The sequence below is a fragment of the Ictidomys tridecemlineatus genome, chromosome 15 (assembly GCF_052094955.1).
Source record: "Ictidomys tridecemlineatus isolate mIctTri1 chromosome 15, mIctTri1.hap1, whole genome shotgun sequence".
Taxonomy (NCBI): domain Eukaryota; kingdom Metazoa; phylum Chordata; class Mammalia; order Rodentia; family Sciuridae; genus Ictidomys; species Ictidomys tridecemlineatus.
Window position 1 is genome coordinate 59,492,460 of NC_135491.1, and position 24,032 is coordinate 59,516,491.

The 24,032-nt window shown below is 55.5% G+C and overlaps 1 protein-coding gene and 1 long non-coding RNA gene across 13 annotated transcripts in view; one reads left to right on the top strand and one right to left on the bottom strand.

The window, feature by feature from the left end:
* Banp (BTG3 associated nuclear protein) overlaps nucleotides 1–11,616 on the top strand; it is an 85,792-nt gene extending 74,176 nt beyond the window's left edge. For all 12 annotated transcript variants that reach the window (XM_040280170.2, XM_078032799.1, XM_078032801.1 and 9 more), the window contains 2 exons: nucleotides 7,562–7,705; nucleotides 11,034–11,616. In XM_040280170.2, the coding sequence (XP_040136104.1) occupies nucleotides 7,562–7,705; nucleotides 11,034–11,105 (216 nt within the window). In that variant the 3' untranslated portion in view covers nucleotides 11,106–11,616. The remainder of the gene's footprint in view (nucleotides 1–7,561; nucleotides 7,706–11,033) is intronic.
* A 4,572-nt stretch (nucleotides 11,617–16,188) lies between these two features.
* On the bottom strand, nucleotides 16,189–23,965 carry LOC120888159 (uncharacterized). Its single transcript, XR_005731655.2, has 2 exons — nucleotides 22,738–23,965; nucleotides 16,189–16,848 (listed from the first exon to the last, which is right to left on the bottom strand). It is a non-coding gene; the product is annotated as an uncharacterized LOC120888159 (long non-coding RNA).
* Nucleotides 23,966–24,032: the final 67 nt, after the last annotated feature.

The following is a 24,032-nucleotide window of genomic DNA, read 5'->3' on the forward strand; positions in this document are numbered from 1 at the left end:
AGTCTGATTTTGGAGGCTGAGTTTCCTGCCTGTCAGGGTGGGCAATGGCCCAGCCCCAAGGTGGCTGTGGGCTTAGAGTGGCATCTACAGGGCCTGTGAGGATAGTGCCCGGGCTGCCAGTGGTGCAGGGACCCGTCCTGTAGTGCTGTCAGTACCAGAAAGCTCATGTCTCCCTTGTGTCATGAATGACTGCAGTTTTTACTTAGAGCATTTAACAAGTTCAGATATGTCCCTGATGGAGTTTATGGAGCTGGAACTCCATCTGTGGAGCAGCAAGGGCTGAGGGGTCACTGATGAAGACCCCCAGCCCACCCCTTCCTCCTGTGGCGCCGCCCACCTGGAGCATGGGAGCAGCAAGCCTGGGCTGTCCTCCTTCCTGTAGCCATACTCCCGGGGCTCCTGGAGCACAGTGTAGATTCTTGGGTGTTGTGTCACTTGGAGAAAGACTCCCTTCAAGAATTGTGTTCACAGCTGACCCTAACCATCTGCGAGCGATTTGAACTCTTGGACTCGAGGTAGCCTCTTGCTGTCCTCAGAAGGACTTGCTGAGAGCCAGCTAGCTGCGAAGGCCAGCCAGCCCACGTTCAAAGGGAACGTACATTGGAGCACCACCCTGGTGCTCACCCATGCCGTGGCCAGGGTTCCCCACTGCAGGGTCTGGGCCTCTGAGGCACGGTGCAGATGGGAGCCTGGAGGTGCCACCTGAGTTCTGGGGAGTCCTTTAAGGCTGACTCTCCCCTAGTGCCTAGACATATTAAAAGTGCCACTCTCCTCTCCTGCCTTTCATTTTCCTCTTTCTAAACTCTGGAGACTGGAGGTGTGGCCTCTTAACCTCCAGGGACTGGGACCGGTGCTGTGCTCTGAGGAATGCTGGTGACCACAGGAGTCCAGGGATGCCACAGGGTCCTCTGTCATTTGAACTCAAAGTCTGAGGAAACTGGGCCTGAGGAGCCAGGAAGGGTCAAGTCTTGTCCACCACATCTTCCTGGAGGGGCAGTGGCCGTGGGGGTGTGAGCCCCTCCTCCAGCTGTGTAGGCTGAGGTCCTGCTGGCTGTCGTCTACCTCCCTGTCCACCCCCCGGCCTCCCGCACTTCCAGCCGTATCTGTGCCTTGGCTGTCTCCCAGGCCCAGTCCTTTTGCTGTTAGCAGTGCTGGGACTTCATTTTCTCAAGGACTCTTCCCATCCCCAGACCGAGAAGAAGTCTCTGTTTATCTGCTGGCGCCTGTTCCAGGAAAGATTGAGGCAGTTTAGGGTGTAATTGTTGGGCATTTAGCTGTCCAGCAACTCAGGGCCCTTGCCAGATAGCACCGGGTGTGTTGAAAAGAAGCAGGTACATTCAGGGGACAAGTGTCTTGGCAGTGGTGTCCTGCCACCCTGGGGCTCGACATGCTCCACAGCAGCTCTGCTGTGACATCAGGTGTGCCCTCTGCAAAGTCGAGCTCAGCTTATAGTACATCGTCAAGGACTGGCCCCTCTGCTGGACTCTTGCCTGCAGGGCCGACTGGCCATCAGGACATTTCACCACCTAAAGCTCAGCCCTCCCCACCATGCTAAGCACAGGAGCTCTGGGTGGCAGTCGAGGGGGTGTTAGCCAGCAGGCCTCTCTTGGTACCTATGGAGGGACCACCATATGCCTCCTATAGTTGGGCCTACTGGGCGGCCGAGACCCCAGCAGGTGCTCAAAAAGGTGCTTGGGATTGGAGGCCTCTGCCTGTCTATCCTGGAGCCCTGTGAGGTGATGCTCATGAGCCATATTTATGACTCACCTTTTGGGGTGACTCAGTCCTGATGGCTGCTGGAGAACCTGGAGTCCAGCCCCACCCAGGCCTGAAGATGGGAGCTGTCACAGGTGGTGACCTTTGCATGTGCTCCTGTTCATGCCAGCGTTGAGACGGGAGGCCTCACCGCTGCTGACACCACTGGTTGCTGCCTCTGGTTCGGAGGGGATTTGGGACTGAAAGAATTTTGGCCCTCGATATCCCAGGTGTCTTTCAGACCAGATGGCACTCTTCCTGTGGCTCTTGCAGCATACCGAATGGCCTAGGACATGGCCTCGGCCAAAGAGGAGGTGCCCAGGCAGTGTCACTTGCTTTGGGGCTGGCTGGGGTCCAGTGACACAGTAAGTGTGTGAGGAAAGGCTGAATGGCTTCGAGGGCTGCCCTGCAGGAGGTCAGAGCAGTCCAGAGGGGTCCATTCTCCCTGTTGAAATGGGAATTTGGCTTTTAAATCCCCGTCACTTGTGCCTTCTGAGTTGTGGAAGCACTTTTTTGGCAGTCCCTAACAATGGAGGGGGCTTCAGATTCCTACTGACCTCCAGATGCTCTTCTCAGGGACCCAGCTGTGCTGGAGGTCCCTGGCCCAGAGCCCACCTCATCCCACCCTGCTGGGGAGGGTTTGTGGAGAGTGTCAAAAGGAGTGGTTTGGGGAGACTGTTGGATGCTCCTTTGAAGGAGCTCAGAGCTGCCCTGTAGGCTCTCCTGGGAAGCTGTGGGAGAGAGCAGGAGCCGAGATGTTCTCACAAAGTAGAAGACTGGAAGCCAGTATACACAAGGGTGTCTACACTGCAGCTGAGCTCTCAAGTGGAGAGACTGTTTCTGTGCTCTGACCCCCAAGACCACTGGTTTCTGCTGGGAGCCGAACATAAAAGAAATGCACCCTCCCATGATTCTGGGGGCAGAAGAAGAACACTGGCAGTGCAGGCCCCGCTCCCCTGAAGGCTCTGGGTGAGGGTCCTTCCCACCTCCTTAGTATTCCCTGGCTTGTGGCCGCAACAGCCCAGTCTCGGTGGTGCTGTGGGCCTTGTGGTTTCTGTCCATGTTTTCCTCTTCTGGGAAGGACACTTCCTTAGGTTGGGCCCACCCTGCTCCAGCAAGCTGCAGGCACTGGGGTGGGAGTGTCTTAGGCATGGACTGGCACTCCCAGCATGCCCCAGTTCTTGCCAGCTCCAGGACACATGGGAGTTCACAAATTGAGCACGAGAGCTGGGGAGAGGCTGCGACTGCAGCTCCGTGTCTGGTTGTACCCTCAAATAGCAGGCAGGTTGCTGGACTCGGACTCCTGACACAGCCCACCATGAGTGTGTGTGACCGTAGCCGATGGTCACTAGGCCTCTCCTTCCCACTTGGGGTCATTCTTAATATCCACAAGTCTTCCCCAGGCCTCTCCCTACATGGCCTGGTGGTGCAGCAGAGGGGAGCCATCAGTCCTGTGCATATGGAGGGTGTTGTCCTTTACCGTAGCACTCACCAAAACCAAACAGTGGAGATGCTGAAGGTCGTGACTTCTGGAATCCATTCCCAGTCGAGAACATTTTCCTTTCTTTCATTTACCAGTCACTCCAGTCATTCTAGTCTGCAAATTTAGAGTCTTGAGTTTTCAGACCTTACCGTTCTTCAGTTTTAACTGGCTGTGTGGACCATGTGGAAGTCACTTTTTGGCCATGTTCATGGGGCTTGCTGTGGGAAGTCCTGAGGACCATCTCTGAGTGACTTGGTCAGGACCAGAGACAAACTGCCTGATTCCAGTCATTCATTAAAAGTAGTTACAATTTGATCTCAAACATGTTTGTTGAAGGCTGTTTTAAAATGTGAAATAATTGCACAATCTTAACTATGCTCTAATACTTAATATTTTAGATTGGAATTTTAAGTTGTATGAACTTTTCTAAGTTGGTGCTGGACTTAACCAGCCAGGTGGAGTTGGTGGCCACAAGGTGCTGGCTAGAGCGTCTTGGCACACTCCCTTTCTTCTGCCTCCTCCACCCACCCACCCACCCAAAGGCTCTGTCTGTGTGGTTCTGAAAAGTCACCACCCATTCCTTAGCATCTGCCTGTCCCATTCTGGTCTTTCTGGTTGTGAGCCATGAGCTTCCCTGGCACAAGCTCTGACCAGAATCCCATCCCTACATCACCCATGACTCAGTGGGCCTAGGTTGATCTTTCCCAGCCTTGGCCACTGGGGATAGGCCACACTTGATACTGCCATTAGAAACAAGGTGACCCAAGTTTGCAAGTTTTTCTTATCTGGCCAGTGTCTTCCAAGGATTTTCCATTTGCCATGCATGAATAAGTGCCGGGTCACAGGGTCCTGGTCCCCAGAGCCTGAGACAAGGTAAATAACAAGCACTCTGCAGAGCTCAGCCTCACAGCAACACATTAGGGGAGTTACCACAGTGGTCTGGGGGCTGAGCGCAGGCCTGGAGTCAGAGATGCTGGAGGTGGGGTGTGGAAGTGTGGCAGAGCCACGGGGTGGAGGGTCTGGGTCAGCAGGTGTGCAGAAGCATGTGTGAGGGCATAGTTGACAAATAATTAGTAAGCAGACCTTTCTGAACCCTTTTTGCCCTGGGCCCCCTCCTGATACTAGGTGTGTCTGCAGGGCAGCCAGACAGTGAGACCCAGGAGGCCAGATGGCTGGTTGTGCCCATTGACACTCGGCCCTTGCATGCAGGCTGAGCACACTGTCCCTGCTGCCTCTGCGGCTGGATGGCCGACTGCCCTGCTCTCAGGGTCGCAGTCCTGAAGGTTGTCGGTTGCTTGGCAGTCGGGAAGCAGGCCTGCAAGGACTGTGCGTGCGGGGCAGCGCCTAACTTGCTGATTCTGAACCACGAGGGGGCATTTGCTGGCGACGAGGAGATGGAACAGGACAAGCAGTCGGGCCGGTGAAAGAGTCAGTCATGGGCAGCACGGTTACTGACTCTGCGAGATTCCAGCTGTCCTTGCCTTGCCCAGGCCCCATGGCTTCTCTACTGGAGCTCTGGACTCTCTGCAGCCCAGACCCGCTGACTGCTAGCTATCTTTCCAGTACGATCTCTGGCTCCTAGCGCCCTCTGTCAGGCCCTTAAGACTCACTTTCTCTCCCTCTAGTGTCCCCTCCCTTTCCCCCCCCCGCCCCACCTGCTGCTGTTCTTGAGAGCACCCCATGCAGATGCCCCAACAGTGATCCTGGGGTCTCAACAGGACACCAAACAGTAGTGTCCCTGGTGGAGCCCCCTTGCCCTGCCTTTTGTGTAGCACCCCCTCTTGGGCAGGGCCTGTGCATCTGCCTCCCTGATGGACTTGGGTCCATTCGTCCTGGGCCAACCACTCAGCTTGGAGCACACGGGCTGGGAGGGGATGTGGGCCTGCTGCCCCACTGCTGAAGAAGGTCCAGTGTGAGCGGGGACCTGGAGGATGCGGCCAGGAGCAGCTGGCAGGGCTTCCCCAGCAGGGCTTCCCCGGCAGCACTGCCATGGCGGCTAAGCCACTGCCGAGAGCCAGACGAGTCGGCCTGGGACAGGGAGAAGAGAACTTGGGAACACTCCTCGTGTAAAGGGATCTTAGCCAAGACAGAGAACTGTAAGAATTCAAGATGAAATTGTGAAGCAGAACCGTCCAATCCATCTACCAATGGGAAATAAATATCTAGGGAATGTCCCTAACCTCCGAGGTTGTGGTTACAATGGGCAGCCATTCCGGCACTGTCTGGTCCCTCAGTCCTCAGCTGTGTGTCTGCAGATGGAGCAGCCTCTGTGGCCCTGGGCCCAGGCACCCTGTAGAGGTGCCTGGGCCCTGACACCAAGGCCCCGCCCCCAAAATAACAGCTCTGCTTTTTCCTGAAATCCTGTTTTATTTTAAACTGAGCTGCTTAGGAAAAGCAGAACCACATTGCCTGGAAAAGCATAGCTCTGAGGCAGAAATAATAAAACTCTATCCAGTAATACAAACCGGAAGAAGGGACCTAGATGTTTTTGTTGATGGATTCTGTGAAAACACTGGGTTGTTGTGTTTGCTCTCTTTCCTCCCAGGAGGGGCCGAGCCCGATCTAAGGCACTTGCCTGTTTGTTACCCACCGAGTGTGCACCGTGGCTCTGCCTACTGCTCCTTTGGGGGACAGACGGCGGGCAGTGCCAGGCTGCTGTTGGGCACACTGTGGCAGCAGGTGCATTCTGGGTGGAGGTACCAGGCACATTTTTGTTGAGTGCTTTTGCTTGAGTTCTAGTCATGTAGGTGAGCCATTTTCCTGTGTAATTAGAGCTGGACACACAGCTCATGAGAGAGAGGGAGGCAGAGTGTTGCCAGACTGTCCCTCTGGTCCTGCAGCCCTGTGCCACTTGTCCCCAAGCCTTTGCTTTTCAGTAATGGCTGTGGCCAGTGGAATGGCTGGCAGGACATGAGGCTGAGGAGAAGCCCACACCCCCTCATTTGCTGGAGCCTCAGATAGCAGTGAGGGGCTGGGTTTGGAGCAGTGGTCATGGGGGCTGGGCATGAGGCTGGTTTGTCTCCTGGGCCTCCCTCTATGAAATAGCACTGGGCCAGAAGCAGAATGGTGGGCAACTTCCTGAAAGGGCAGCAGGTTGCAGGGGCGTTTTGGAGGAGACAAGCCACAACAAACTATGGTAGGCATGTCACAGGGCATTCTTCTGATTCTTTTCCCATCACTCCATTTATAAAGGCTTTTCAGAACCATGTGAAGCCGGACCACTATAGTGCAGAATCAAGTGGTGGGCCTGGTGTGTGGCCCTGCTCTGCCAGCCCTGGCCTGGACTGAGGAGCAAGCGTGTGCTGGTGTGGGCCTGCCCTCCAGCAGTATGGTTCAGGAGCACACTGGGGTGTGCCTGAAGGTGCAGCTGCTCCTGGGTTCTTGGGCTGTGTTAGTCTGCTGCCTCCTGGGGACAGGCTTTGTGTGAGAGGTCTCCTGCACAGGTGCGCAAGCTGAGATTGTGTGTAGGAGTTGAGGGTGAATCTCGGCTCTCTCAGAGTGGGACCTATGTAAAGACTCCATGGCTCCTGGCCACTTGGGCTTGTGAATGTCCAGTGCCATTGGAGACAGAAGCCAATCCTGCCTGCTCTGGGCCATCCTGACTGAGGCTGTCTGCTCAGCTGCCTGAGCACCAGGTGGTCCCCTCAGAAAGTGGACCCCAGTGCGGGGTGCTGGTGAGATGAGATCACCCTGTTGCCTCCTGGGCACGTCCCAGGTATGCACTTTGGTTGTGCAGGGTCAGAAGGGCAGAAGGAAGCAACCGATGGGGGCAGAGGGGACTGTGCTGCTGCCGCCTACCCCTGGGCCTCTGGTCTCAACTACCTTCCCCAGAGGTTCCTCTCTGCTTTCGTCCTTTGCAGCCAGAGCTCTTACTGGCATATGCTTTGCTGCACATGATCTCGAGGATCTGAGTTTTAAGCTCACACTTCTTTCTGCTGTGTTGCCTGCACTTGCCTATCAGGTCCTGCGTGACGTGGGCTCCTGATCAGTGCCGACATTCCCAGGAACACCCTCAGCAGGTCCCTTGGCTGGCTGACTGGAAGCCTTAGCTTACTCTTTACGTGAGACTTTAAAGTCCTGCCTAGGGGGCCGTCTGTGGGAGGCGGGCATGAGCAGGTCAGGTGGGCTTGGCTGCACCTGGGCACGCTCAATGCTGCTCTGCCCACCTGGCCAAATGCTGCTTAAACATGGACCATGAGCTAGCATGGGACACTGTGTGGGCCTGGGGCCACCCTTGTCCTGGTCTGGAAGAAGGTGTTGTCTGCAGCTCTGATGGTCATGCTGTACTAATGAGCCTGGCTCTATCCAACTTTGTCCCTCCAGGTGCTTCAGGGTGCTCAGCTGATTGCCGTGGCCTCCTCAGACCCTGCCGCAGCCGGAGTGGACGGGTCACCTCTCCAGGGTAGTGATATCCAGGTGCAGTACGTCCAGCTGGCACCAGTGAGTGACCACACGGCCACAGCACAGGTAAGTCTGGCATCCCTCTGGAAAGGATGCCCTCCTATGGACGGCCCGGCTGCCGGCTTCCACAGAGCTCACGTGGCTTAGAGGCTTTCTGTCTGACTTTTTCCTGGAGGGAGGTAGATTACGACTGAAAGGCTCACAGCTCAGACGAAGACACCTTAGGGATTCTGTATTTATAAGTGCTTGGAAACCTGGAGGTGAGAGGTTAGACCTGGCTCAGATCCAGATTTAAAGTGATACTTGAGATGAGGAAAGGCTTATTTGAATTCAGAAGCAAAAATGAAGTTCTGCCCTATTTTCTCCTCCTCAGAGTTCACTTCTGGGGCCCAAGGCCCAGGTCCCCATTCTCCTGAGAGCCCCCTGCCCCTCCTGTCAAGGGTCACACCTCTGTGGGGAAGACCGCCAGGTCAGTCCTCCTGCAGTCCATGGGTTGTGAGTGCTTATGAGCCCAGCCAGTCCCAGCCTGTTTCTCAGTGGCAGGTGGACAGAGAGCTTGCCTCTGGCTGGTGATAGGAACGCAGAAGGCCTGGGGTGGCCCCATATCTGCACCACGCCTGCCTCAGCACACCTTCATCCAGGGGCTGCAATCCTCTGTGGAGCTCCGGAGGCTCCCCCTTCCCCTGGTGCTGGGGACCTGCTCAGTACAGGCTCTGGTCATCTGCTGTGCAGAATTGGGCTCTGCCCTGGGCTGGCCATGCTCAGGCTTCTCCTGGAAGCTGGAAACTGCAGCACCCAACCCAGTATGGGCACCTTTGGGAATGCTGGTGAAGGCTCACTGCTGTGGACATTGGAGGGCCACAGTGCTGCCTGGGCAGGCACTGGGTTGTCCCCCTGCCCGCACCTGTCTCAGGGACCAGTGTGAACCACCAGTGGGAAGCCTGAGCTCCTAGCTTCACTCTCACCTTCTGCAGCCGGCTGGGTGTGTTGGAACTAGCTCTGAGGTTAGGGTATATACCTGCTGCTATGAGAATGACCACCAGTTAGTTCTAAGAGGGCCAGGAGTCTGTCAGAGCAAACAGGCCACTGTGCTATTGCCTGCATCTGAAACCACGCAGGAGCCCCGATGCTGGGGCTGGAGCTTAGACCTCTGGCCTCACTGAGGCTGGGCTGTTCCCATTTGAGGGGCTTTATTTGATTTGACCACAGGTAGTCAGGCAAACCTCTTATCCTTCACTTTGGGAACATGTCTAAGCTCTGCCTCCAGCCTGCCAGCCCTTCTGCAAATTCTGGTCGCAGTTGGTGGGTCTGTTCCCCTCCTCTCTCTCTGTTCCAGAGCTAATAATGATCCACTTGTGTCTCACTGTGACCATCCTTGGGTGTCTACAGCTAAAGCCCCAGACTTCTTAGGGCCTATGCTGGATGTTTGCCCTGAGCCCTGGGGAGAGCAGATCCTTCCTCCTCTGAGGCAGTTGCTGAAGAAGTAGGGCTCGGCAGATCCAAGCAGGTGGCCCAAGGTCAGCCTGGTGTTCAGGCTCTGGAGCCTGAGGGTCTTGGCAGTACCCTAGTGATCTCAGCACTGGGTCTCATGAGTCTCCCAGTTCACAGCAAGACTGCAGTGGGCTGAGTCTGAGAACATGGGTTCCAGTGAAGTGGCTGCTTGCCACTAGGCCTCATAGCCGCGCCATGGGAGCACAGCCAGACGCTGGGCAGGGTGGTCAGCTTTTCCCCCATGGCTGAGCCCACTGGAGATAAACCGAGAAGGAATGTAAGGTGTGACAAAGCACCCCCTTGGGAGGGAGTGTCGGGAGGAGAACCCATAGCAGCTCTCTGTGGCCCACCTGGTGGGGAGGCCCCTCAGTTCCGGCGTGCTGGGTTCCCTTGGTATCCTGCAGCTGCTACAGCCCCTCCACATTCTTTCAATGCTTCCTTGGGTAGCTCAGCTACCTCTGCCTGCAGTGTCTCTGCCTGTGGGCTTTGGGGCAGGTGGCTTCCCAATGGAAAGATTTTCAGTCCCCTGCCTCATCAGCACCCTAAAGTTCTACAGAAACTTGTGGGCCATAGCTTGTGATGGCATCGCCTGGCCTCTGACGCAGGCTTGTTCCTTTCATGATTCCTGCCCAGCCACATAGGGCTTCTGCTGACAGAATGGGTGATAGCTGTGCTGGGTCCTTCCTTATAAAGTAGAAGTCCCTCCCTCTTTTAAGGGAACAGCATGTTGAGTGTCACAAGTCTTTGAAAAGTGCAGCCTTAGACTGTGGTAGGAGTTCTCATGCCAGCTCCCCTGGGGACTTTGGCCTTCTGGTGGTGCTTTGGCTTGTCCTGTCTCCTTCAGCTGCACCTTTGGGTGCACACAGAAGCCTGGTGGTTTACTCCACTAGAGTGTGCTCTGGGCACTGATAGGGAAGACTTAAGTCACTGATAGGGTGAATCTTCCTTGATAGGGTGTGTTGAGAGCCACAGCCAAAGGGGCCCCAGCAAACTTCCAGCTGCCGGCTGATGATCCAGCTGCCAGCAAACTTCCAGTTGCCGGCTGATGATTGGCTCACAGTGGCCCCAGCAACATCTAGCTGATTGGCTTCTCTGCGGTGATGTTCATTGGGCTGTTTCCCTGCCCTTCAGACTGCCAGCTGATGATTGGCTCACAGCAGCCCCAGCAACATCTAGCTGATTGGCTCCTCCACGTAGCTGCTCATTGGGGGACTTCTTTGGCTCTGCCCACGCAACCCAGCCAATCGGCCTCAAGAGCAGGAGGATTGTGGGAGGTGGTGAGGTTGGTGTGTGGGGGAGAGGCTTGTGGAAGCCGGTGGTGGCAGTTGGGCTCTGAGGGTTTTTTCCCTGAGGAGCTGTTTTGTTTGACGTTTGTAGTTCTAAAAATAAAGTTAGTTTCTTTTTGACAAGTGGCTCCTGATTTGTGCCAAGCCAGACTTCGGCAGGGTGAATCTTCCTTATCTTCAGACAAAGCTGTGACATGTGCACAGGTCCTTGATGTAGCTTTGTCTGAAGTGCTTTTCTGAAACGTTGGAGAGCAGTTTGTCGTACCTGAGGCTCTAGGTAAATGTGTCCGGCTAAGTATGCACATTAATTAATCCTATTTATTCCCCAGTACACCCAGGACAAGCGGATGGGGAATTGGCTGTAGCCACCGTGTCCCGAGGGCGTGTGCAGGAGAGGTGGGATGGGCTGGGTCTGTCACTGTTGCTGCCAAGTGCTGATGTGTCCTGGGTGTTTCACTCAAGTCGGGATGATGGCGATGCTGGAGCTCTTTGGAGCTCTGCCTGAGTGTGGTCCACGCTGTGGGAGAAGGTCCTCAGCTGCTTTTTGACAAGGGAGCTGCTGGAACCTGTGCTGGTAGACATTTTTCTAGGAAAGTCCTCCTTTGTTCTTCTTGCAGACGGCCGAGACCCTGCAGCCCACCCTGCAGCCTGAAATGCAGCTTGAACATGGAGCAATCCAGATACAGTGAGGCAGGAGGGACAATCACATCAGGACTGCACTGGCCTGGCTCAGCCGACAGCCTTGGTCTCCACATGCCCTGTTCTCACTCTGACCTGGAAGCGACTGTGTGGATTCTCTGCGGCGCATCCAAAAGCCTCCTCCTGCACAGGGTGCCCTGGCTGTCCCTGCCAAGAGGGCCCTGGTTTGAGTCATGCTGCTGGGTCGGGAAGGGGAGCACAGCACCGAACACGTTGAGCACACTTGGAAAGTCAAGAATGACGATGTTTTGTTTAAACAGCTTTTTTTAATTTGCTATGGTGTTTATAACAAAAAAGAAAATTGGAAAAAAAAAAAAAAAGAAAAACAGTGGCGTAACAGAAGGCTTTTGCTGTGTGCTCTTTTCAGCGCCATGGAGACATGTTTGCAAGAGACGGCTAGCGGTTTTGATGGAAAGATTGCTTACCTACTTTTCTAGGGGGATGCTCTCCCACACACTGTAATTATGCATTTTTAATGAAATAAATTGTATTTATGACCAAGGCAGCTTCAATGCTATTTCACCTTAAGAGATGGTTCACCTGAGAGTGCCTATTTCTGGGGTGGGGTCCTCGCCAGATGCTGTCCCCAGGCCCACACTACTCTGGCAGTCACTGCCCAGGCTCCCACAGTGGTGGCAGGCATTTGGGGACATTCCTGGGAACAGTTGGGAGCCTACTTCAGTTATTGGGGGAGCCTCAGAAGCAAACTGAATTCTACCTCAGCCCAGACATCTTGTTCTTTCAGGAAGGCACCAGCTTGGGAAGTGTGGCCCGGGTGTCCTTGGAGAAAGACTTTCCCACAGGGCTTGCCTCAACATCTGCGGTTTTTGAAAGGCAGAAAAAATAGTTTCAAATAGAAATGCAAGGGGTGATTTGAATTATAGGTGACCAGCAGAATCTGGCCTGCTTCTGCCCACACTGTTCAACAGTCGTGAGCGTGGGGTTTATGAAATCCGACCCAGAACATGGTGCCCAGACCTTCTTCTGGGAAGAGTTCAAGGTTGCCTTCTAAAACTATTGCAACTCTGCCCACTGCACCCTCTCAGGGCTCCTGGGCAGGGTCCTGCCCACCAGGGCACCTGGCCCAGGGCGAAGGCCAGGGCAACTTAGTACAGTCCCTATCCACCTGTGGGAGCTGGGCCTGGGAGGAGAGAAATTGAGGTTCCCAGCTCTGACCTCAGGGAGGCCATGCTCCAGGATTTGAGATGGAGAAGAATCCAAGGCAGAGTCTTCAGGGGAGAGAATCCATGCAGTCTAGGTGGATCCCAGGGAGAATGAAGAACAGAAGGAAGATGGTATTGAGATCCAGAAAATATACCAGGTTGTATGAACCAGAATGAACCCATGCTGAGAGGACACTGAAGACCAGAGAGAGCAGACCAGAGAGTAGAGGGCAGCAGTCCGTGAATGAGAGGAAGCCAGGGTCTGAGAAACAGCTCCCAGCACAAAGCTGGGTCTTTAGCAAACTATTGTTCAGAAATGCTATGAGTGACCCAGCAGTTCCTTCAAGATGACCACCTAGGTGCTGTGGAGACCCCTGAGGTGATATGATTTGCATAAGTAGTCTTCCCCAAAAGCTCATGGGTGAGCTGATGTAAGAAGTTTCACAGGTGAAATGATTAGTTTTTGGAGCCCTAAGCTCATTGTCACTGGGTTAATCCACCTGAGTGAATTAACTGGGTGGTAACTGGAGGCAGGTAGGGTGTGATGGGAGGAAGTTGGTCACTGGGGCCATGTCTTTGGGGTTCACCTCTGTCCCTGGTGAGTGAGGCACATGCACCTGCTTGCCTCTGCCCTCTCTCTCCTCCTGGCTGTCATGAACTGATAAATTTCCTCTGCCACGCTCTTCCAGAGTCATGGAGCCAGCCAGTCATGGACTGAATGTCTAAAACCATGAACCAAAATAAACTTCTTCTTTTCTAAATTGTTCTTGTCATGTCTTTTGGTCACAGCAATGAAAAGCAGACTAAAACAGAAACTGATAACCCAGAAATGGGTTTATTGCCATGACTAACCTGACCATTTTGAACTGGTTTGTGGAAGAAACGTGGAAAAGTTCGGAGGTACAGGCTGGAGAGGACTTAGAGCTTAGTGGGTGATTCTGGAGGATGCTCAGGAGACCAGAATGCCCACAAGACTGTGGGCAGTGAAGACTGAGCTCATGAAGCTTCAGAGGAGAAAGACGACTCTTGGAAACTGGACTGGATGCCATTCATGTTACATTCTGCCAAAAAGTTGTCTACTTTTGCTCATGTCCTGAGACTTGATGTGAAACTGAATTCAAAGTTAATGGACTAATTAATTTGGTAGGAGAAATTTCAAGGCAGCACAGCATTCAGAGGGTGGCATGGGTATGGCTGGTGGCTTTTAGCAAGTGTACTGTGATAATTGGGAGCAGAAAGAGTTGAAAAACTTGCAGTTTGGCCTTGTGTGTAAAATGAGGGCCAAAGAAGGTGGTGGTGTTGAAGAGATTACAACCACTAAAGAGATGCTAAGTACTTCACACAGACATCACAGGAAAGGTGACTTGAGGCATCTCACAAACTGGCATGACCACATCCATCTCGGGCTCAGGTGTCAAAGTTGTTTTGAGAAGAACCCACTGGGGCAGCACACCTGCACAGTGGCCTAGGAAGCTGTCTCACCACACTCAGCTGTCCAGGCACTCATGCTGCTGCGGCCATGTCCCAGGAGGCTTGGCTACTGCTTGAGATGGTGGGAGACCTCGGTGGCAGCCATGTGGTGCTGGTTCTGCAGGATTGCAGAATGCTGGATTTAGGGGGTATGGGACTTCCACTGAGATTTCAATAGGAAGACCAAAGAGGCCAGGGACAAGGTAGCAGTGTTGGAGTCCCTGCAGGCAGCCCCTGAGAGGGCAGTGCATGAAGATGGGAGAAGGAACTTGAAGCTGCTGTGGAGACCCCTGAGACTAAGAGATGCCAGTAATGAGGGACCCCTGCTGTGGAAAGCTGCAGGAATGAGACAGACCAGCCACAGGAGAGGTCACGTGGGCTGCAACCAGCAAGATCACGGGGAAGAGCTGCACAAGCCCGTGGAGAGATCCTCCCGATGCCAGGATCTCCAGGTGCTGGACGCGGAGCTGCGGGATTTGTTGGCCCAGCTAGATTTCAGTCTTGCTTTGGTCTTACCCCTTTTCTCTGCGCCCCTCCTTCTCCCTTGTGGAGTAGAAATGTTTCCTCTGTGCCTTTATATGGATACATGTAGCTGATTTTGATTTTAACAGAGAACATCCATGAGTTGGCCTGGAGTCTCATGAGATTTTGGAGGTAGATTTTGGCAATGCTGGAACTGTCAGACTGTGGAGTCTTGGAAATGGAATAATTGTATTTTGCATTGTGTGATGGGCATGAGCTTTTGAGGACCATGGTGGAATATTATGGTTTATATAACGGGTGATCCCCCAAATGCTCATGTGTAAGACAAAGAACATTCGAGGTGAAATGATTGGATTAGCAGATCTGTGCCCCAGTCAGTGAATTAATCCACTTGAATGGATGAACTGGGTGGTAACTGTAGGCAGGCCAGGGAGGGGGGTTGCCTTTGGGGTTTACCTTTTGCTCCTGGAGGATGAGAGCTCTGCCTCTTGCTGTTGTGGACTAGGGTTTCCTCTACCACGCTCTTCCACTGTGATGTTCGGCCTCACCTCGGGCCCAGAGCAACAGGGCGGCGACCATGGTGGGCTCCTCTGAAACCATGAGCCCAAACAAGCTTCTCCTCCTCTGAGTCGTTCTTGTCGTGTCTTTTGGCCACAGCAGGGAAAGGCCGACTAGAACACAGGGGACTGAAATGCCCCTCCCACACACCTGTATGTGAGTGCGCACAGCAGCGTTATGCATGACGGCCAAGAGGTGGGGAGGGCCCAGGCGTCCGGCAGGTGCTGGAGAAACCATGCGGAGTGTTGTCTGACAGGGAGGGAGGCAGCACTGACACGCATGGAGCTGGGGTGAAGTCGCAGAGGGGCCTCTCGGTGCCCAGAAGAGGGTGCAGAAGGCCACCCTGTGTGACTGCACTTGCATGGAACGCCAGGCAGCAGACTAGTGCTGCGGGGCCTAGATGGGGTATCGGCTGTCGTCTTTGGGTGGTGAGAGCATCCTGGAAGTAGATAGCAGTGATGTTCACACGACCCTGTTCACTTTTACAGGGTGAATGCTTTTGGTGTATGAAATTATATCTCAAAGTTAAAAAAAATGAAGTCGATGACTTTTTTTTTAAATAAAAAATTGAGCCTCATGTGATAACACACATCTATAATCCCAGTGACTCAGGAAGCTGAGGCAGGAGGATCACAAGTTCAAGGCCAACCTCAGCAACTTGGCAAGGTCCTAAACAACTTAGTAAGACCTGTCCCAAAGTAATAATAACATAAAGGATTTGGGATGTGACTCGGTGGTTAAGTGCTTGAGTTCTAAAAAGAAAGAACAAAAGAAATTGAGGTATGGCTTGCCGAAGATACTGCCTATAAAGGACCTTCTGGGGAATTCTCTTTGAAGCAGGGAATATGCGTCCAGAACGGATTCTTGGAACAAGAAGGAATGGCTGGACGAACAGAAGAGAAGTGTGGATGAATCCAAGGGGTCTTTATAAAATCGACTCATTGAAATGTAAAAAAACAGTGGAAAACCCTTAAAATGTATAAGAAGAGAGGTAAATTATTTTAAAAGCTTTCACTGCCCTGGAGAGAACAATGTCAGGACTTCAGTTTCAATATCTGACGAATGTCTAGAAACAGCATGTGAAAATCTGCGAAGGTGTCAAATACGTGGGTGAGGGAGCGCAGGTGCGAGTGCAGGTGCGAGCTCAGGTGTGCCCACTCGCCCTCCTCTCCAGTGGGCAGCACTGAAGTCAGCCTTCGCCAGACCATCAGTCAAGACTGCGGATGTCAGGGGAGGAGTCCTGTAGAGTGTTCCCTGAACAAGTGGAATCAAGGTGAAAGCTGGGGAGAAAAAGCTGTGTTTGAAAACTAAGTAGCACACTTAAGTAACTCAAAGGTCAGATGGGTAAAATTGGGCTCAGTGTGGGTGCTTCCCCAGCTCCTGCACAAAAGGAAACATGGACAGGAAGGTATCTTTAATTGAGTGACAAACACACGACAGGAAGACTTAAAGGTAAGTGGAGATGAGCGAGGAGAGCAAAACATCAAGTGCAGTCTCAGAACTGGAGTTGGCTCAAAGAGCCAGGGACGGGGATGCAGGCACAGGCCGCCCGAGTCACCACGCAGCCTCCCGACAACAAGGCCCAGGCTGTTCTGAAACGCCACTTCCACCAGTCCACCCACAGGCTGCTGGGAGAACACCTTTTGCAAACCAGCTGCAGGGAGAGGGAGCGGTCTCAGATGCCCTGTCTTTAGGAAGGCTCACCTGAACTTGAGGTCTTGGCCATGGAAGAGAAGCCCCGGCTCCAGGACTGCCAGTGTGGGGAATGTCGAGAAGCAAGCACCGTTCAGGCTTCCCTGGGGCCGTGGTGGCAAAGTGCACTTTCGCCTTGCCTCCCGAGGCAGTGCCTGGCCAGGGTGACTTGGAGAGGAAAGAAGACAGTCTCCAGCCTCTTGACGGTCCTAAGCCCTCGGAAACCAAAGGCGAAAATGGTGGCATTTTGTGATGCTGGCGCTGGCAGGTGGTGACTGGATGGGACTGGGCTCAGGGCTGCAGCAAGGCTGTGTGTGATCTTAAACGTCAATTGGCACAGTTCGCCATATTAACACCACATGGTCATCTTAGGAAACAGAAAAATAATGTGTAAAGTTCAAAATCCACTCACGACTAAGGGAAGCTTGAGCAAACTTAGAAAGGAACTTCCTTGGGCTGATGCAAGGTAACCTTCAGACCCTCAGACAGACACCCCCTTGGCTGTGGGTGGGAGGCGAGAGATGGATGGACAGGATACCCAGAGCCTCGGCTCCACAGGACAGCAGAAATGCATTGCTGAGCCAAGACAAGGGGTCATGAAGCCAGAAATGAAGCGCCAGTGTCTGCAGAGGTGGTGGGTGTGTGAGAGGAACCCCAGCCTGCCAGGGCACAGCTGCTGGCCACAACCATCACATGCATCAGTCACTCTCCAGCTGCCAGGAACAAACATCAACACAAGTGCCGTTTCTCACACACTCAGGAGTGCCCTGTGTAGAAACAGGTCTGACAGACGGTGTCAGACCAATGTTGAAGGGAAGTGAAGAAAACCTAAGAAAAGGGAGGCTGTGGTCAGTTTGGGCATCGAGAGCTGGGCTCTGCAGAGGCCCGTCCTCCTGAGGGGTACGCCCAGCGTGATTTCCATCAGTGCCGCAGGGGCTCTGTGGCAGTGGACATGCTTGTCCAGTAACGTACTCGAGCTTGCAGAGGACCAAGAATGTAGACTCTGTGCCACCGGGACGCAGGCAGTGTGAGGTAGTGAGAAGGACATGGCCGAGCAGACTGAAGAGGTGGTGGCCGCCACCGCAGGTGACCCATGGTCTGCGGGAGGGTCGCGAGGCCCACCGGTGCTGGGCCGGAGAGACCCATGGTCTGCAGGAGGGTGGCGAGGCCCACCGGTGCTGGGCCGAGCCTCACACTGCAGAAGTCGGCTAGGGGGCCAGCTGTGCTTGGAGTATCAGGAGACGTGCCGGAGGCACCAAGGCCACTCTGCTCTGGCCTGGGGGAGGGCACAGTCCTCCTAACTGGACACAAGGTGTCCACTCTAAAGGCGAGGATTGGCAAGGTGGGGATGACTATGAATTTCACTTGCTCAGGACTGAGGTTGGAGGGAGCCATCCCCTGGACAAGCATAGGACTCCCCCAGGAATCTACCAAGAACCCCAGATGAGGACTCCGCGTTCAAGATGGACCAGGCACAGGGTTCTTCTAGGAAGCAGCAGAGGGAATGGGGTGGAGGCCCAGGCAGGGTCACGGCTCTGACCTCCCAATCATGTTGAGAAGTGAGGGTCACAACCACTACTTGTTCGCTGCTGGTGTTGTCTCCCACAACAGCAAAATGGCAAAGGACAGACACTGACCAGGAGGATTTCCGAGGGGCCAATAAGCATCTGGGGAAGGGCTCACCCTCTCTGGTTACACGGAAACCACCACGAGGCCGCCAGAGTCACTAGGGTCCGAGGGACCCAGGCTGCAGAGGGACATGGACAGCTGGGCCCCGCCCTGAGGGGGTGAGGGATGTGGACGGCGGGGCCCCGCACAGTGACAGGCTGCGAGGAGGTCTGGAGGGCGGTGTGGTGCCTCTGAGGGTGGTGGCCGGCGCAGAGCTTTGGAGACACGGGTGGCCCTCACAGCTGGTCACTCTCAGATGCTGCTCTTCCCATGGGACATGCCTTGTGGGAAGGGCCCAGCCACCCTCATGGGTCACACAGATGGGTCACGTGTAGTGTAGAGCAGACACCATGACCCATTTGTGCCCATCTCACACAGGCAGCGTTGTGGCTGCACTGGACTGGGCAGTGGACAGCGGGAGGGATGGTGCTTGGCTTGTCCTGGGCTCTGCCGTGTGGGGAGGCGTGTGGTGCCTGCACACTGCTGTCATTCTACAGGTTTTTAACTGCCCAGAGGTACACAAGATGGCAGAAGCTGCCACCCGCATGGCAGCAGGAAGGTGACCCCAGATGGGGGGTATGGGAGGAGCAGAGGAGGTGGCGCATATGTGGGTGCCCTTAGGAATCGGCCATGTTAAAGATATGACTTCCTGGGGTCCTAAGAGGAGGAAGGTGGAAGCAGGTGAGACCCAGGAGCCCTTGAGGGCACCCTAGGCAGGAAGCTCATAGGCCACCCCAGGCCGCAAGCCGCAAGCCTTCCCACAGGGTGCTGGGCACAGGGTATAACCAACCAAGAAGGGGGAAGCCACAGCGAGAAGTCCCTGGCCGTCCAGAAGAGGGCTGGGAGGGAAAGGGGCACAGCATGGGGGTGTCTCTGCTGGTAGTGCTGACGGCACCCTGCAGGGACAAGGACAATGTACCAGCAGTCTGGGGACCCTGGGGATGGCTCCAGAGGGGGCAACTCCTGGGCTGCTACTGACTCAGTGGTGGTGACTGGATGAATGGGCACTGGGCCCCTGTGGACCTCACCATGTGGGTTGGGTCCCTTGGGGCTGCCGCTCAGCTCCTGTCACTGGGCTGCCCAGTGGGTGCAAGCATGGATGCTGGGAAGGCTCTCGGGCTACACCCAGCAGTGCGAAACCCGGCATCCAGCAGGTAGCCAGCGTGGACCCCGAGAGGAGGGACCGGGGAGAAACAGAAATCCACAGGCAGCACGTGGCTCGAGCAGGAAAGGCCCAGGACACAGGAGGGGGAGGCACACCTCACCGCGCTCCGCAAGGGGGCCCACCCTTCAGCTTCACAGCCGGGATCAGTGGGGAGAGAGCCACAGTGGTCTCGCCCAGACGTGAGTTTCAATCCCACGACACGCAGACCAGCCTGCTAACTGGCTGCTGCTGGGGGTGGCTGCGGGTCCTGTCGGATTCGGGACTCTCGTGAGCTCCCTCAGCAACAGCAGTCACTGGTCTAATCATCAAAGCCATTGAAGTCCTCATAGAGACTACGGCAGTCAGATGGCATTCTGTGTGACTCCACCTGTCAATGGAGCAGAGCAGGAGGTCACGTGACCATCCGGGCAGAAGCAGGTTCTGAGTGAAAACGCAAGGCATAGAAGTGGGGACAGGGCGGTGGCAAGTTCAAGGCCAGCCTGGGCCTTTAAAATAAGGAAATCAAAAGGGCTGGGGTGTGCTCAGTGGTCTGCACTGCAGGCTCAACCCCCAGGACTCAAGGGGACAAAACAAAAGGAGGTTAAGGGTCCTAGAAATGAAAGGCCGTCCTCAGCCACCAGCACAACCCCGAGGCCCCAGTGCTCACCTTGCTCCCACTCAGGGAAAAGCCCCCTCCCCAGGAGCCACAGGAAGAGAAGGCAGGGCCCAAGCCCTGGGCACGGAGGGGGGAGACTCATCACTTGCAGATGGAGATTCCAAACATGAAACCCAAAGTAACTCCAAACACAGATGGAAGTGTTGAAAGTACTCAGCAAGGTTTGGGGATCAAAATTACACAGGATATCACTGTGCCCCATTTCCTACCAGCAGTGTTCAAAGTGAAGCTGTAAAAAGTCATTCATTAAAATAGCATTAAACCATATCTAAAGCATCAAGAATAATCAAAATGAAGGTGAGTATGATGCTCACGTGAAAACCACAAGACTAAGCCCTGGAGGGCTGCCGAGAGTTCAGGCCACAGAGAACCGCAGCCTCCTTCTTGTTTGGCCCCTGGCCACTCATTCCACCAGGAAGGAGCTGGGACTGGTCACCCCTTGGACAGGCCCCTGCTCCTTGTACCCCCACTGCCTGGTGCTCACCTAGACAAAGCCAAGAGCTTTGCCTTTCCTGTGAGCTGGGAGAGAATGTTGGACTGGCTGCATTTTTGCCACTCGACCTTCCATGCCAGTTCCCCCTCTGCCTGGCCGCCCACCCGTTGGCTTCCCCTCGGTCTTGACCCTGTTACATCACCCCAGCCCCTTCCACTCGTGATGATGGTGACCATTCACCCACTGCATCAGAAGAGAAGTGCTACACGCCCCCACCACACCCACTTAGCCTCCTGCCTCATCACCATCCTCCGTGCCCCCTCTGCACCTGTGGTGCCAGTTGTCCTCTGCCCCCCCAAGCTGGAAGCAGGCAGGGCATGCCACGGGACAATGGTGAGAGAGGGCCCTTGGGCCACCTGCAGCAGATAGGATGGGAACAGGGAGGAATGTGCATGCCCTGGGCCTGGCAATGTGCAGGGGCAGTGGCCAGCAGAGGTGTGGGGCCACAGTGGTTGCCCACCTCCATTTCTGGTCCCCTGAAATCGATTAGATCTTGGCTGCATCTAGTGCCCATCTAGTGAGGATGGATGGTTGGGCACTGTGTCCCCATTGGTTTTATCTGAAGCCAACAGAACCCAGCAGCCTTGAGATGGCAAGTGAGCATGCAGTTCCTCAGCAAGGGGACTGTGGTGGAGCTGCACTCTTCTGCACAGGGGGAGGGCAGCAGCCCAGGTGAGGAGGGCTTCTGAGAGGGATGGGGTTCCCGGCCTGGGAGGCAGGCGCAGAGCATCTGCCCCCGGACAGAGCCAGCAGCTTCACTGTCACCCCATGGCTGTCTGATGTGCTTTGGGTCTAGATTGTCCCCTGAAGGCTCATGAGCTGAAAGCCTGGTCCCCAGTGCAGCAGTGCCCAGAGGTGGGCCTGGGAAGTGACGGGGCCACAGGGCTCTGACCTCATCAGCCGGCTAATCCACTGAAGGCTTCGTGGACCACAGAGGCGAGGAAGTGGTATGCTGGTGGGTGTTCTCGTCTGACTCTGCTTCTCTGCTTCTCTGCTTCTCGGCTGCCGTGAGCCTGGCAGTTCTGCTCCACCCTCTGGCCCCCTGCTCTGCCCCCAGGCCCATGACAGTGGAATTGGCCAAACATGAACAGAAAACTCTGGAACCATGAGCTAAGTGAACCTTTCTGCCCAAAGCTGTTCATGTCAGGTGTTCTGGTCACAGTGATGGACAGCTGACACATGTTATGACCTTTCTGTGGCCAGCCCCGGCCCCAGGGCTGTCTTTTCAGTGAACCTGGCTGTGGGAGGTGCTGGCAGGTCAGCGTAGGGCTTCCCCTCACCGCAGGACCCTCATCTCTTCCTAGCTCTTAGCCCTCTCAGGCCCTTGTGGTGTGCCTGGAGGACAGAAGCGTAGAGTTGCAGCCTGGAGCTGGGTGCTGGACCCATGGGCATTCCCCGTTGTGCCTGGTCACATTGTGGCATACAAGGGGTCACAGCCTGCTCGTGGATGAGCGACTGCTTTGTGTTACCCTGGGAAGAGTCAGGTGATGTCCAAGCAGAGGGCAGAGGCTGGTGTAAGCAATACAGTCACTGTGCAGTTCTCCGAGTGGTGCTGAGCGCTTGGAGGTGACTGAGAGGAGCGGCAGGATGGGCATTTCACCTGGCCACAGGCCTGAGGCAGAGGCTGGAGGCCAGAGACCGCTCAGCCCTGCTGCTTGGAGCAGTGTGACCCCAGCTTTGTACTTACTCTTGGTCACCAGCTGAGGGCATCTCTGGGCAGCACTCCACAGCCCTGGGTCTCATGGCCCTGACCAAGTCCTTCCATCTGGCCCTCTGCCTGTTGGCCTGGTGACCACAGCTCAGATCCATAGGACCTCAGTCCCCCAAGCCTCAGGTCTGACCCTCCTACTAGACGCCAGCTCTGCCTGTTGTGAGGCAAGCAGCCCTGCAGCCCTGCCCAGGGGACAGAGCTGCAGGGTGCCTGGTGGATCTAGGGCTCCTGTGGTCGGACAGCAGAAGGGAGCGAGAGGAGGGGGGAGACGAGGCAGAGCCAGGCCTGGCAGTGTCCCTGGTGTGGGGCCAGTCCTGGCCTGGCTGGGGAGTCGTGCACTGGAGCTGGCAGGGCTGCCCTCCAGCTGCAGCAGGACTCTGCCCCGTGCCCACCCACGCCCCCTGCCCCACAGCAGCTGCAGGACCCGTGTCCCGCTGCACCCGCCAACAGGTCTTTACCAGAGTGCCACTGTGGTTGACTTCCTGGGTGAGAGAGAATGGTTCTCAGGGTGGGAAACCTTACACCACTGTTCATTTGAGCTGTAAAAGGAAAAATCAGCCTCACCTTCGGCTGTAGCTTCACTCCGGACTCTCCCGGGCCAGAAGGTGACCCCGGGAGGAGCACCCAGTGATGAGGCGGAGGCGGTCCCTGCCCTCAGGTCCTCGGCACAGAAGCGCTTTGAGAGTAGGTAGTAGCCATGGGAATCCTCCCGTTGCTGCGTCAGAGGGTGGAAGCACTGGGCCCAGCCCGGCCACCTCACCTGGGGGACCACGCTCCCCTGATGGGTTTTGCAGCTCCCTGGCCTGTGGCCCTCACCCCTGCGGGGTCCTGCCTGGCTGACCTCAGCTGACCCCAGCTATGGCCACTTCTCCCCAAAGGCAGGTGGGCACAGCTGGAAACCGGCCTGGTCCTGGAAGGCAAGGGCTTTGGGCGGCAGCTGTCACTAGCTCCTTCTTACACCTCCGGCAGAGCCAGGGACAGTGGGCCGTGCTTTCTGTGAGTCACCTCCGAGAACCCTGGCTGGCCTCGTGAGCAGGTGCTCATCATGACTACCCTGTCTTCTAGCGGGGGAGGGGCAGAGACACAGTGTTGAGGCCACACATGCAAAATCACACAGCACTGCCACCTTCAAATCCACACTGTCCCACCCCCTACCCACCAGTGTCTCCTGTCAGCACAGTCCCCTGGGCGAGCCATCCAGGTCCCCACAAGGGTTAATCCTGTGGGGACACAGCTGCTGCCAGTCTCCTGAAATACTTTTGCACATGGTCTGGTCTGACTGTGCCCGAGAAGGCTCAGGAGGAAAATCGCTTACATAATCTCCCTTCGTCCCTGACACTCTCTCTCCCCCTGTTTGCAACACCAGTGAGCAGACGCCAGGAAATTCTGAGGCCTCCCCTCCACCCGGCAGTGTGCGCCGTGGGCCCCGCCTCACCTGTGGGCCTGCAGCCCTCTGCTTCCCCTCCAGCAGTGCAGGCCATGCCCCAGGGGCCAGGGAGGCCTGGTGCAGACCCCTCAGCTCATGACCGGAGGCACCCAGAGAAGCCCAGGGCCTTTCTCACTGTTGGGAGGTGGCGAGGTGACCTGCATTTCAAGTCCCAGTTCCTGCCCAGCACCTGAGGTGGCTCCACTTCTGTGTGTGTGACCCTCCCACTCCCTGCACTAGTTCCCAGCAGTCCACAGCTTAAGGCCGCCCCAGACTTTTCAAAGGAGCCCAGCATCCTCTGTCCTCCTATGGGGGCTGGGGCCAGCTGGGCCAGCAGCTTCTGTGGAGGAGGGAGACTTTTTTCCAGAGCAGCAGGAAGCTGAGCGGGGGCCAGGAAGGTTCCAGCTGCGCGGCTGGGGATGGACCTCGCCTG